The 12,774-nt window shown below is 47.9% G+C and overlaps 2 protein-coding genes and 1 long non-coding RNA gene across 6 annotated transcripts in view; 2 read left to right on the forward strand and 1 right to left on the reverse strand.

Moving 5' to 3' along the window:
• The window catches only part of GATA1 (GATA binding protein 1), a 25,496-nt gene extending 21,791 nt beyond the window's left edge, over nucleotides 1-3,705 (forward strand). For both annotated transcript variants that reach the window (XM_083420429.1, XM_083420428.1), the window contains exon 6: nucleotides 1,026-3,705. In XM_083420429.1, the coding sequence (XP_083276555.1) occupies nucleotides 1,026-1,340 (315 nt within the window). In that variant the 3' untranslated portion in view covers nucleotides 1,341-3,705. The remainder of the gene's footprint in view (nucleotides 1-1,025) is intronic.
• LOC310667946 overlaps nucleotides 1-11,035 on the reverse strand; it is a 23,295-nt gene extending 12,260 nt beyond the window's left edge. Inside the window, exon 1 of one of the 2 annotated variants that reach the window (XR_014506461.1) lies at nucleotides 10,953-11,035. This is a non-coding gene — a long non-coding RNA (uncharacterized lncRNA). Of the gene's footprint in view, nucleotides 1-2,096; nucleotides 2,227-10,952 lie in introns of those variants that run through there. The other variant, XR_014506462.1, reaches the window with a different exon arrangement.
• HDAC6 (histone deacetylase 6) overlaps nucleotides 11,034-12,774 on the forward strand; it is a 35,320-nt gene continuing 33,579 nt past the window's right edge. Inside the window, exon 1 of one of the 2 annotated variants that reach the window (XM_083419556.1) lies at nucleotides 11,034-11,176. The gene's annotated coding sequence lies outside the window, so the exon portion shown is untranslated. Of the gene's footprint in view, nucleotides 11,177-11,252; nucleotides 11,434-12,774 lie in introns of those variants that run through there. The other variant, XM_083419557.1, reaches the window with a different exon arrangement.

The raw sequence follows: 12,774 nt of genomic DNA on the forward strand, positions 1-12,774 counted from the left end.
CTAACTTAATGCCCCTTAATTTCAGTGGGTCTACTCTAAGTAAGACTTAGTTGGATACAACCCATGGATTTTAAAAGAACGTGTTCCCTCCTAGTTTGCCTGTTTCGGGGGAAATAAATCTGACCCCCCACCCCCAGATGTTTGAGAACAAATTGGTAGGCTTCTGCCATTCCCATGTTGCCTTGAGGAGGACTCAAATTTGGGTGACTCTATACCACTCCAAAGGCAGCACCTTCAGTACCCTTTTCCCAGACCAAGGACGTGCCTCTCCCATCGTCCTCAGACCCTGGGGGTGCCTACCCTGTAGCTTCTCCTGCAGAGCTGTCATGGCCAGGAAGCAGGATGAGGCAATTGCCTCAGGCTGTGGATCTGCCAGCTGCCACACACATACATGCTCCTGCAACATGCACCCCCCCCATCTCTGTTTACTCCTCAGGTCACTTCAGGCAGTGTGCGTTGTGAAGTGGCATTTTTAGCACACTAAAGTCAGGAAGGAATTGCTTTCATTTGCTTTCCAGAACAGTAACGGTATCGTTATGTTGCACTACAGCAAGCAAGCAAACAAAATAATAATTATTAATAATAGTAATTTTATTATTTATACCCCACCCATCTGGCTGGGTTTCCCCAGCCACTCTGGGCGGCTGACAGTATATCTAAAAACATCAAGTGTTAAAAACCTCCCAATACAGGGCTGCCTTCAGATGTCTTCTAAAAGTTGTGTGATTCTTTATCCCCTTGACATCTGAAGGGAGGGTGTTCCACAGGGAGAGCACCACAACCGAGAAGGCCCTCTGCCTTGAGAAGTGATCCTGTCAAACCTGGTGGAGTTTACTTCTGAGATAGTATGGCTCCATAGCCAACTCTGCGCCTCTCTGCTCTCTATCTGAACCATGCACCTGCTCTGCAAACAGCTATTGCTCTGGCCTCTTCTTTACTCTATGATCTTCCTGCGATTCCTTCTGCGATTCGACCACTCTGCGGCACTGCTCTCATGGCTCACGGCTCCATCTTCTGCCTTCCAGGTGAATCGTCCCTTGGCAATGCGCAAGGATGGGATCCAGACCCGGAACCGCAAGGTCTCTTCAGCCAAGTCCAAAAAGCGCAAGGGGAATTCCGGGGAAGCTGCCATGCCCACCGCAACCCCCCTGGAGTTGATGCCAGCGCCTCTGATGGGGGAAGAAGCAGCTGCCCTCTATACTCTCAGCCCCATGATGTTGCCAGGACATTTGCTCCCTTTTGGGCCCAATCCGCACCTTCTAGGCTCTCCACCAGGCTTTCCTCCACAGGCTTCTCCTGCCCCACATGGCTCCCCGGGGGTTGTCTCTGCACTGGGGTAAAGAGCCCTACAACCACACAGCAACCCCCCACGGCATCCATGTACAGTGACTCTGGGACCAATAAGCAAGGAGGGCACATCTCTCTTGATAATTTTTTGGAGCACGTGTATTAACTGCTTGCAGCATGGGCGCCTTGGAAGGACAGGAGAAAAGAATAACAACGGGAGGGTGCTCTGATCCCGCATTTTGTCATCAGAGAAGACATATATTATGGGGCAGTTCCCCCAAGCAGCGGATGAGGTGGTGATAAAGCAGTCGAGCTCTTTTCCAGGCTGAATGTGCCACTTCATACCGCAGGTGAGAAATGCTGGGGCCGAATGCTTCCCCATCGGGGAGCAGGTGGTGGGAACATTTGCTGTCCATGCAAGGGAACACAGAATGCTGTCTCATACTGAGTCAGACCACTGGTCCATCTAGCATTTGCTACACTGACTGGCAACTAGCAAGGATTCCAACCAGAGGTCTTTTCTGGTCATTCTGGAGGTGCTGGGGGTTGAACCGCATGCAAGGTATTTATGTTACATTTGGGCTATGAAGAAACAAGGACAACCCTTCTCTCTGACATCCAGAGTTTCCTATGCATGGAAGAAGATTTTTGTGCAGTCCCTCCACCTACTAAGCCATAGACGGAAGCGAGCTACTGATAACTCCACCCAGCTTTCTCCACCCTATCTGTAAAGAGCTGCTGTCCAACTATCTCCAACCACTTTCTCTTCCTTGCCTATTTGGCTAAGCATGGCCAGCTCATTTACATACCTTACATACAGTACTCCAGGAGTATCTGCACCTGCTTTTCTGCTTTCACAGCTATGTTTCCCCTGTGGAATAAGTCGGATGAGTGCTCTGCGTGTGGTCGGATGCGTCCCCTGCAGCCTGGATTGGGTGACAACAAGAAGTTCATAATGAGCACCTGTCCTCTGCACCTCCACCCCTGCCAGACTGGTGAATTGGCCCATCATAAGCAAAGCACATACTTTTGCACAGTGGCTCCCTTCTTGTCTTAGGGAAACACATGTACAAATGCAAAAAGAAAAATGCAAAAAGTTTTATGCTTGTGAGAAATAGTGCTTCCACCCACCCTATTTGTCATGTATATGGTAAACGGGCCCTGCCGTTTTAAGTCGGTCACCCCATCCTGAATTCTCCCTTTGTTCCTGTATATCTGCCTGCAATGCAAGTGGTAATCCTAACAGTCATCCCCCCTATTATGTATCTCAGCTGTCCCGTCTGTCCCACACATGCACCCCTAACAAGCCAAGAGTGGCTATCAGTGTGGCTATCAGTAGAGATTTGGGGAAAAGTTGTTCCATGTACATCTCAGCTGCCCGCTACTGCTTGCCTGTTGTGGGACACGGAGTTTTGTTTTGGGACTCCTTCGCCTTGGGGCACGCCACTCCCACCTGCAGTGTTGTTCAATCCAGGAAAAAAAACATTTCCACTCGTTTCTGCTGACTGTCTAAACTGACCCGTTAAAAATTAGTTGCTGAGCAGGGCAATTTGTACACTTTTGTCCTGCACGATCTACTGAAAAACGGGGGAATATCCATCAATGTCTTTCAATTTACAAAGCAAACATGCACACTCAGGATCTCTTTAACAGTTAAGGCACAACTAATCTGCTTTATTATATACTCTGTTTGTAACCCAAAGGGTTGGATCTGGAACTGATTCACCTCTGCCTGCCATTGGCTCTGACTTCACCTCCTGTTGGCCTCTCTGCCTTGTGCCCTACTATTCTCAGTGAGCGTCAGACCAGAGTCCACCTGGCTTATCATTATTTTGAAAGGATTCCAGCTATAAGCAGATGCTTATAGTTGGATAGCTGGATGTGGACTAGGGATTCTGTGGCCCTCCAGATTTGGTTGGACTCCCAACTCCCACTGGCACTGCCCAGCATAGCCAATCGTCAGGGATTATGGGAGTCGAGGTGGGGCATATGTTCCCTATCCCTGCACTAGGCAGGCCACCTGAAGCCACCTGGTGATCTACAACTGGACTACCTTCCACCGACTCCTGTTTCATCCTGGCATCTCACCATTCACCCATCTTCTAATGCATGCAAGGAACTAAATTTATCCACACCTCAAAATCCATCCTGAAATGCACTGGCCCAAATCCACTTCCCTGTACATTTCCTAATCCTCTCTTTCCATGGGTATATTCATTCCCATCTCTAAAGCATCACAATAGGAGACCAAAAAAGAGGAGGTTATACATGCTGACCTTGAGCAGAGATATCGCACCCTGTCGACTCTTCACTGGCTTTGTAAATTTGCCACTGAGCTTCCATTGATGCCCTGCTCTTTGGGGGTTTAAATTTGTTTCAGAGGGGAAAATATATATACTAATTTGTGTTAACAAACAAGAGGTGTGTGAGTGAGTTTTGTCTTTGGCAAGTTCCAGCTACGGCATGGCTTGGGCTGCCTGGGAGGAGCTACCACAGTAGAATGCCGGCTTCTTCAAGTGCCTTTAGTAATTTTTGTGCGAAATTATATGTATCATGAAGACACATGATTCCTGTAAAAAGGAGTGGGGAGGGTAGAGACATGTTCAGCTACAATAGATCTGCACAGCCTGCGGCTCTCCTGACTAAACGCAGTCCACCAGGGAACATACGGTAGTTTATGCTGCACACCTGCCCTTCATTCAACGTAGACAGCTTACAACAATAACAGGCAAAACACCGTAAGTGCAATAAAGCAGTCTTCAAACCAACAAACTGGTTAAAATATGAAGCAGCAGTAATAATAACTGACTCTAGAACCACACCACGGAAATAATACCATTTAGGGGCAAAATATACATTACTTGTGCTGCAGCTACTTATAAGAAAACAAACAAACCCAAAACCTCATTCTCCTCTGAAAGTCACTTTTGGGTGAGGAAGATTAACATCAGTGAAGCGGTGGGAGGCTGCCCGGATTGTGCCTAGTTGTACTCACAAATGCCAGCGTCCCACTTTTCCCACAATTTCACCAACAAGGAAAGCTGTTGATTCTAGTATCAAAGCTAAAAATTTGATATCCATCCAGGGAAAAAAACCACACAAGTAAAATGTGAGTTGTAGGCATTCGAAATCTGAGTCCAGTAAAACCTTTAAAACTAAGGGCCCTCCTGACGCCCCCTTTATTATGCATCCATGATTACTTGTACTCATGATGCTGTTGGGGCAGTCTTATATGACCCCTCTTTCAATACTATTGGTGCCTATAAAGGTTTTGGGGTAGTTAGACTACTTCATTTCCAATCAGTGCATATCCTGTAATTTCCTGCTGAAATTTCTCATACAGCGGTACCTTGCAAGACGAATGCCTCGCAAGATGAAAAACTCGCAGGACGAAAGTGTTTTTCATTTTTTGAGTTGCTGCGCAAGACGAATTTCCCTATGGGCTTGCTTTGCAAGACGAAAATGTCTTGCGCCTTTTTTTAAAAACCGTCAATGCATTCCTATGGGAAACCGTCAATGCACAGTGGTGCTTCGCAAGACGAAAAAATTCACAAGACAAAAAAACTCGCAGAACGAATTAATTTCGTCTTGCGAGGCACCACTGTACTACAAACATGGGGGAGGGCGGTGTTGTCCCACCTTTGTTGTGCTACAGTCTGTCTGGCCAGTGATCCTGTGGCAGCCCTGGGGAAGCAATCTAGAACATCTAATGAAGCAGAATAAATCCATACTAATGCAATATTATTGTATTGATAACGTTTTGCAGAATGCCGTCCCAATGAAACACCAGTCTGGACCAACCCTGTTTTTTCCTAAAAGCACAACAAAACAATTTGTAAGCTATAGCCTACTTTTTCAGATGCCGGACACCTCAGCCGAACTTCCGAAGTTCCAAAGTGTTTTGGAGATTATTATAAATATTTACTTATGGCGCTATCATTGCACATGGATAACAGAAGAAAAAAAGCAAGTCCCTGCCCTAAGGAGCTTACTGTCTAGTGCCTACATTTTAGCAGTGGGCAGAGGTAAGGGGAGGGAGGAGGATAATGAGATATACGGGTAACAAAAGCAGTGGCGTGGCGTGGGGGGTGCAGGGGGTGCCGGCCGCACCGGGCACAACATCTGGGGGTTAGGGTTAGGGGGCGCAAATCCACGGGTTAGGGGGCGCAAAACCACGGGTTAGGGGGTGCAAATTACTTGCCTTACCCCGGGTGCTAACATCCCACGTTACGCTACTGAACAAAAGGATGGGTCTGCACAAATGCAGTTATGTGTACTTAAGCTATTTTTTCAGTTCAAGGTAAAGATTCATGAAGCAGGTGGATTTTGAGAGGGATAAAGACCAGCAAGGAGGGGGAATGGGCAGAAGTGTTTATGAGACAAGACTTGTAGGTAGCAGATTGTGGTGGAAATACTCTTCAGGCTGGCCTGTGGTTGGCCTGCAACTCCCATTACCACTCACCACTGGCCATGCTGCCTGGGAGGGAGTGATGGGTGTTGGAATCCAACAACATCAGGCGGAGAAAAGCAGGTTAGCCACCCCTGCTCTACGGGAGTGCTTCTTGACATCTACTTGCTACTCTGCTTCTTGAAGAAGCAAAAGAGCACCATCTCACCAGCTGGGACACAGCAACCCTCTCCAGGGACCCTGATTCTTAGCACTCTCTCATCTCATCCCACACACAACATGATTCCTTTGCCAGAGCTGTTAGGGGACTCCCAGAGAATCCGTCCAAGGACAGCCTTGGCTCTCGCTCTCCCTTGAAGTGCTGGTGGTGGAGGCTGCCTATCTTCCAACATCTCTCCCACCCCTTTTCCCACATCCTTCAGTAGAGCCATCAAAGGAGTCAGTGGGGACATTATCTGGCCCATCAAGTCACGGTCTCTGGAGGTCTGCAGAATGAGATCATCGCTCCCCACGCAGTCCCCTCCTCTGCAGATAAGGGGCTGGCACGGGTGCTGGGAACAAGGTTGCAGAAGGCAGGAAGAGGAGGATTGGCTGCAGTGCATCCCTCTCTCCTGGGCTCTGGCCCAAACATGGGTTTCATTCCATCCCAGCAGCGGGTAGCACCAGGCTGACCTACTGAGACAAACCCTTCTGGGGCTAATAAGGAAGAAAAGCAAGTTGCTGCTGCTGGGTAGGTCAGAAGGTTTCTCGATCAAAGGCAGTTGATCTCCCTGGGTCATATGTTCTGAAAATGCAGGACTCACTTCACTGCTTTCTGCCACAAGTGCCTTGCAATGACATGGGCAACTTATATACAGGCTGAGCTGTGCATAAGTGGGAGCCTAGAGAAAATCCAGGCTAGCTTCTGAAGCCACACTCACACCACAATCCATATTGAGCTTGTAGCTTTTTGGCAAATACTGGTTTGATGCATTCACCACTTTTGATCTGACGATAAAAACTGGATGTGGAGTGTTAATGGGAAAATACCCTAACATCAACTGTGCATGTACAGATGAGCGCAGATGGCAGGTGTCTGGAGGGACATGGAAATCACAAGGTTCATGCACATCAGGTTAAGACAGGGGTCCCCAAACTAAGGCCCGTGGGCTGGATAAGGCCCAAGGGACTCGTTTATCCGGCCTGCGGCAACCCCCGCTGCCCACTCCTGCCAGCGCTGCGCAGCTGCCCACTTCCAGGTCGAAGGAGCACCGGAAATAGCTTGTGCGCATGCGCAAGGATTATTTCCGGTGCACATCCGGGGTGGAGGAGGCAGAATATACACTGTGCAATATGCATAGCAGCCTGATGCATGTGTACTCAGTAGTGTGTCAATGAGGAATTACCCCTAGCAAAATATGCACAGCAAGGGAAGGGAATCTGAGGCCCATGGACTGAAAACAGCCCTGTCTAGGCCTTGAATCTGCCTACCCACTAGTCTCCCCCAGTTCACACCCCCTCTCAGACCATGCTCACCAGACCTGTTCTGCATCCTGTCTCCTTTTGCCTGGCTAGAATGCGTCCTTGAATGGCAATAATGCCTGTGTGTTCACATGTCCATATACTGTGCACTCAATGTCTTTCCAATAGCTCTGCCCCCGCCCCACTGCCACGTGGCCCCTGAAAGGCTGCTTGTGGTAGAAAGTGGCCCTTTGGGCTGAAAAAAGGTGCAGACTGATGCAGTCAGCAGCTCAGGCCAGTGCTTGACCTGGCTGACCACTGGGGCAGGGTATGCTCCCATCATCCTTGACTGGTGGTTTGGGCTGGAGTCCCTAATAACTGGAGGGCACTATGTTAGCTAGCCCAAGTCAGTTAGAACTGACTTGTTCCGTTACTTTATTCCATTAGTCACTGCTAACTTAAATTGGATTGAGGCTGCTGTGATTCAGAGGGAAAGTATTTTAGGCTTGGTGAAGCATACAGCTATGACAAACTGACAACCTTAGTTCTCCTCATCTGCAAAATGGAAATAGTACCATTATCTCACACAGAGTTATTTGGAAAATGAAGAAGCCTAGAAAATGAAGCCTGGGGGTTAGGGACAGAGAAGACAAATAAATGTGCATTTCCAAAAAGGATATATCACCGTGTTTCTGATCGGATGAAAGATTGTAGCTCGAGACTGCCTCCGTCCTTCTGCAGTTGTGGCTTAGGTTTTGCCACCTACTCTGTCTCCCTTCCAATTCACAAGTCCTGCGTTATTTTTAAAATATGTGAGACTTGCCTGTCATTCAACTATCACAGCTCTAGGGCCATTTTTGTCACCTCCTGTAGCACATGACAAGGTGGTTGTGTCTCTTGTGCTGTGTCAGATTGCCTGTGTTCATCCAGCCTGTGTTTATTTCGGAAGCAGCCTATAAATGTGTTTTCCCCACAACAAGCTGCGCCCAAACATTCAAAAACCACAAAAAACAGAGAAGATTTGGAAAAGCGCAAATATGCAAAATCATACCCTCTAATGTTTCTCTGGTGAAAATAGGGACATCTTACTCCAATGAATGAGTGAATAAATAAATAAATAAATAAATGTTACTGTTTATACTCCAACCATCTGACTGGGTTACCTCAGCCACTCTGGGTAGCTTCCAATATACAGTATATACATACATATATATGCAGGTTTTGGTGTCCTCGGGTGTCTTCCCGTGTAAAAGTTGGGGTGTCTAGGCGACGTTTCGACGAGGTCTCACTCGTCATCTTCAGGCTGGTGCTTTCGGCTTCTTGTTACTGGAACAGAGCAGGATCTCAGTGTTTGAGTTCCTATAAATACTGTTGAGGAGGTGTGGTGTATAGCCTCCAATGTTCTGGGCAGAGAGGAGGTTCCCAGGCTAGTGTGCCTTTTCTTCTTTTGTTCCTTAATTACTTGAGGGATATCTTGAGTGATTTCTTGAGTGATTTCCTGAATCCCACTTAGGTGGGTCATTAGGTGTGGATTAGTTGCTAAAGCCTTCGTGTCTTGAACTCTTGAACTTTGTGAAGAGTTTTTCTGAGAAGATGGCTGTACTGCACTTGGTTGTGCTCTGGCTTGGCTTCGTGTATAGGGGCGAGCTGTGGTTTTGTGGCCTGTGCCAGCCAGATCTGTGTAGGGATTGCAGGGGGGTGCAGCATCCGGAGGTGCCACCCTGGTTTGGCTACTGGATGGTGTCTGTAATTTATCTGTGGAGAGGGTCTGGGTTTGGGTCTGGTGTGGTTGATTGGTGATGGCGTTCTGTGTGCCTCTGGATCTGGTGTCAGATTTTGTGGGGAGGGCTAATTTCCAGATGTCTGGCAAGCGGGATGTGTCGTCACGCTTGTTCATGTTGTGAGGGTGTTTCTCTATCTCGATGGCTTCCATGATTATTCTCTTGTGGTGATGTTCCATGTTAAAGAGCAATTTGGAATCTGCAAAATTAATTTCGTGTCCTGTTTCTTTCATGTGTTGGAAAAGAGAGGAAGTTTTTTCTTCTTTTTTGACGGCATTCTTGTGTTCTGCGATCCGTGCATTTATTCGTCTGTTTGTTTGTCCAATGTACGTGGCTGGGCAGACTTTGCAGGGTATTTCATAGACCCCTTGGTTTTCCAACTGAATTTTATCCTTGGGGTTTCTGAGGATATTGGCTATTTTTTGGTTGGTGCAAAAGGCTGTTTTGATATTGTGTTTATGGAGGATTTTGCTAATTTTATCTGTAGTGCCCTTGATATAAGGAAGGAGGGCTATGCCATTGTTTTCTTCTGTGTCTTGGTTTTTGGGGGGTGTTTCTTTTTGGATTAGCTTCGTAACCCTGTTTTGCTGGTATCCATTGGCAATTAACACATTTGAGAGATTCTGTAACTCAGTTGTCAAGTGGTCTTCGTCAGCCAGGCGTTTGGTTCTGGAGATGAGAGTCTTGGCTACGGAGTTTATTTGTGCAGGGTGGTGGTGTGATTCAGAAACCCCAAGGATAAAATTCAGTTGGAAAACCAAGGGGTCTATGAAATACCCTGCAAAGTCTGCCCAGCCACGTACATTGGACAAACAAACAGACGAATAAATGCACGGATCGCAGAACACAAGAATGCCGTCAAAAAAGAAGAAAAAACTTCCTCTCTTTTCCAACACATGAAAGAAACAGGACACGAAATTAATTTTGCAGATTCCAAATTGCTCTTTAACATGGAACATCACCACAAGAGAATAATCATGGAAGCCATCGAGATAGAGAAACACCCTCACAACATGAACAAGCGTGACGACACATCCCGCTTGCCAGACATCTGGAAATTAGCCCTCCCCACAAAATCTGACACCAGATCCAGAGGCACACAGAACGCCATCACCAATCAACCACACCAGACCCAAACCCAGACCCTCTCCACAGATAAATTACAGACACCATCCAGTAGCCAAACCAGGGTGGCACCTCCGGATGCTGCACCCCCCTGCAATCCCTACACAGATCTGGCTGGCACAGGCCACAAAACCACAGCTCGCCCCTATACACGAAGCCAAGCCAGAGCACAACCAAGTGCAGTACAGCCATCTTCTCAGAAAAACTCTTCACAAAGTTCAAGAGTTCAAGACACGAAGGCTTTAGCAACTAATCCACACCTAATGACCCACCTAAGTGGGATTCAGGAAATCACTCAAGAAATCACTCAAGATATCCCTCAAGTAATTAAGGAACAAAAGAAGAAAAGGCACACTAGCCTGGGAACCTCCTCTCTGCCCAGAACATTGGAGGCTATACACCACACCTCCTCAACAGTATTTATAGGAACTCAAACACTGAGATCCTGCTCTGTTCCAGTAACAAGAAGCCGAAAGCACCAGCCTGAAGATGACGAGTGAGACCTCGTCGAAACGTCGCCTAGACACCCCAACTTTTACACGGGAAGACACCCGAGGACACCAAAACCTGCATTCCTGTACCCGTGAAAATCTACGAAAGCACATACATATATATATATATATGATGAATATATATGAATAAAATAAAATAAAATGATATATATAAAATCATAAAACATTAAACATTAAGAAAACTTCCCTATCAAGGGCTGCCTTCAGATGGGTGGCTCTACATGCCCGTGAATTCGAAAACAACAAAAACCAGAGCAATTTAGTCCAAACGCGGGATAAATCCAATATCGCCACCACCCCCCCATAAAACCAATCTAGTCTTAAAGTACATAAACACAAAGCCAAAGGGGCAAGTTCGCTTTTCGTCCCCGACCCCCTCGCTTTCCTTCCCCTACTGACCGCTTTCTGCCCGTCTCCTCCGCGGCGCCGCCCCCTTCCCAGCGCGCTCCCCTCCCCGCCCGAGAGGAATGGTCCCGCCCAGCTCTTTCCCTCGCGCCGCGAACGCTTTCCCTCTCCGGGCCCGGGCGGCGCCAGGTGACAGCATCCGGCGGCGCCCTGGGGAGGAACCAAGTGCCTGGAAGCCGGAGGGGTGTGCGCGAGCTCTGGGACAGCGGGAGCTTCAGGTGAGGAGAAGGGACAACGCCGCCCCCCCCCCCGCATGGGCCGGGAGGGTAGCCGGGGGCCGCTGTCTTCCTCGCGGACGGCCCGCGACCGCCCTCCCCATGGCTGTCAACGGGCTACGCCCCGCTTTCCTTCCTCGGCCCTGTGAACGGGAGCCGCCCCCTTCGGGTGTGGGTGTTTGTGGGGGGCTCTGGGGGTGGGAATGGCGTCGGGGTGTGTCTCCCCTCAGCCCTTGTCTCTGAGGAGAAGGGAGGTTGCGGTACGTCAGGGGCGCAGAATCGCGGAATTGGAAAGGGACCCTGAGGGTCATCTAGTCCGACCTCTTGGCGGGCTGAGGCGGGTGGGGTCCCCTCCTGCGTTCTTTGTCGTAGCTGAATCTGTATTTGTTTCTTGCCAGGGCTAGAAATCTAAAAGGGTGCTTTGGGTTAAGGGACGGAGGGAGGATTTCGTCAAGGGGTCAAGGTCAAGCTTTTGACAGCCCGACCCTGCGCGTGTCTACTTGAGAGTAAATCCCGTTGACATCTAGAATAAGAGAGCAAGAATACCTTTAAAGAACATTTATTGCATATATGGAAAATAATTGCGTGCAGCTGAAAACGCCTGCAGTTTTAAGATAAATTCAACGGTGTAGATTAAGTTTTGATGGATGTAACAATGGAAAACCGATTGGTACAGTTTTTGTGACATATGCAGGGATGTAAGATATGTAAAATGAACCGTGGGAAGAGAAGAAGGGAAGTCGCTGATATCCTGAGTAGGTAAAATGTTTATCTGAAATTGTAAAACAGAAAATTTACTAAAAATTAATATTTTTAAAAAGAGAGAGAGTAAATCCCATTGATGTCTCTGGGGACAACTCTCAAGCCAAGCGTGTCCAGGTTCAGAGCCTGGACTGAGGAAAGGGAAAGGGTGGCATAAACAGATCTACAGTACAAGCGGAGAGCACACAATAGAGACAAAGGCAGGATAGAGACCAAGAGAAATGTTTTTGTCTTTGGGGAAAGGGTGGGAGCTGTCTGGCAGTTGGAGAAAGACTGCGTAGCATCACCAGGGCATCAATTGCTTTTTATTTTTTTTAAAGGATATAACAGACTTGGCACATGTAAAGCATATGTGAATCTCTATCCTTTTGATGTGCACGTGACAGGAATGGGGTTTTAAATCTGCTCACCCAAAGGCTGAAAAACCATTGAATGGCCACCCTTGAATGTTTTTTGCAATCTTAGTTTCAACCTTCCAGCAATCCTTGTGGCAATTGTGAATAGGTGGCGCTCTGTCCAGAGCATTTGTTTTTTGCCTCTTCTTGCTGCTGCTTTCAGTACATAAGACCATAGGAAGCTGCTTTATTCTGTGTCAGACCTTTGGTCTATCTAGCTCAGTATTTTCCATAGTGACAAGGCAGTGGGTCTCCAGGGTTTAAGGCAGGAGTCGCTGCCAGCCCTACCTGGAGACGTCAGGAATTGAACCCAGGACCTCCTGCGTGCAAGGTAGATGTTCTACCACAGAGCTATGGGTGCTTGGTATGGTACATTTTAAGCTGGAGACCATTCGCTGTGAGTCCCGAAACACCTGCTCTCTGCCTTGCAGGCCTTTTCCACCT

The sequence above is a fragment of the Podarcis tiliguerta genome (assembly GCF_965153285.1).
Source record: "Podarcis tiliguerta genome assembly, chromosome: 17".
Classification (NCBI taxonomy): Eukaryota; Metazoa; Chordata; class Lepidosauria; order Squamata; family Lacertidae; genus Podarcis; species Podarcis tiliguerta.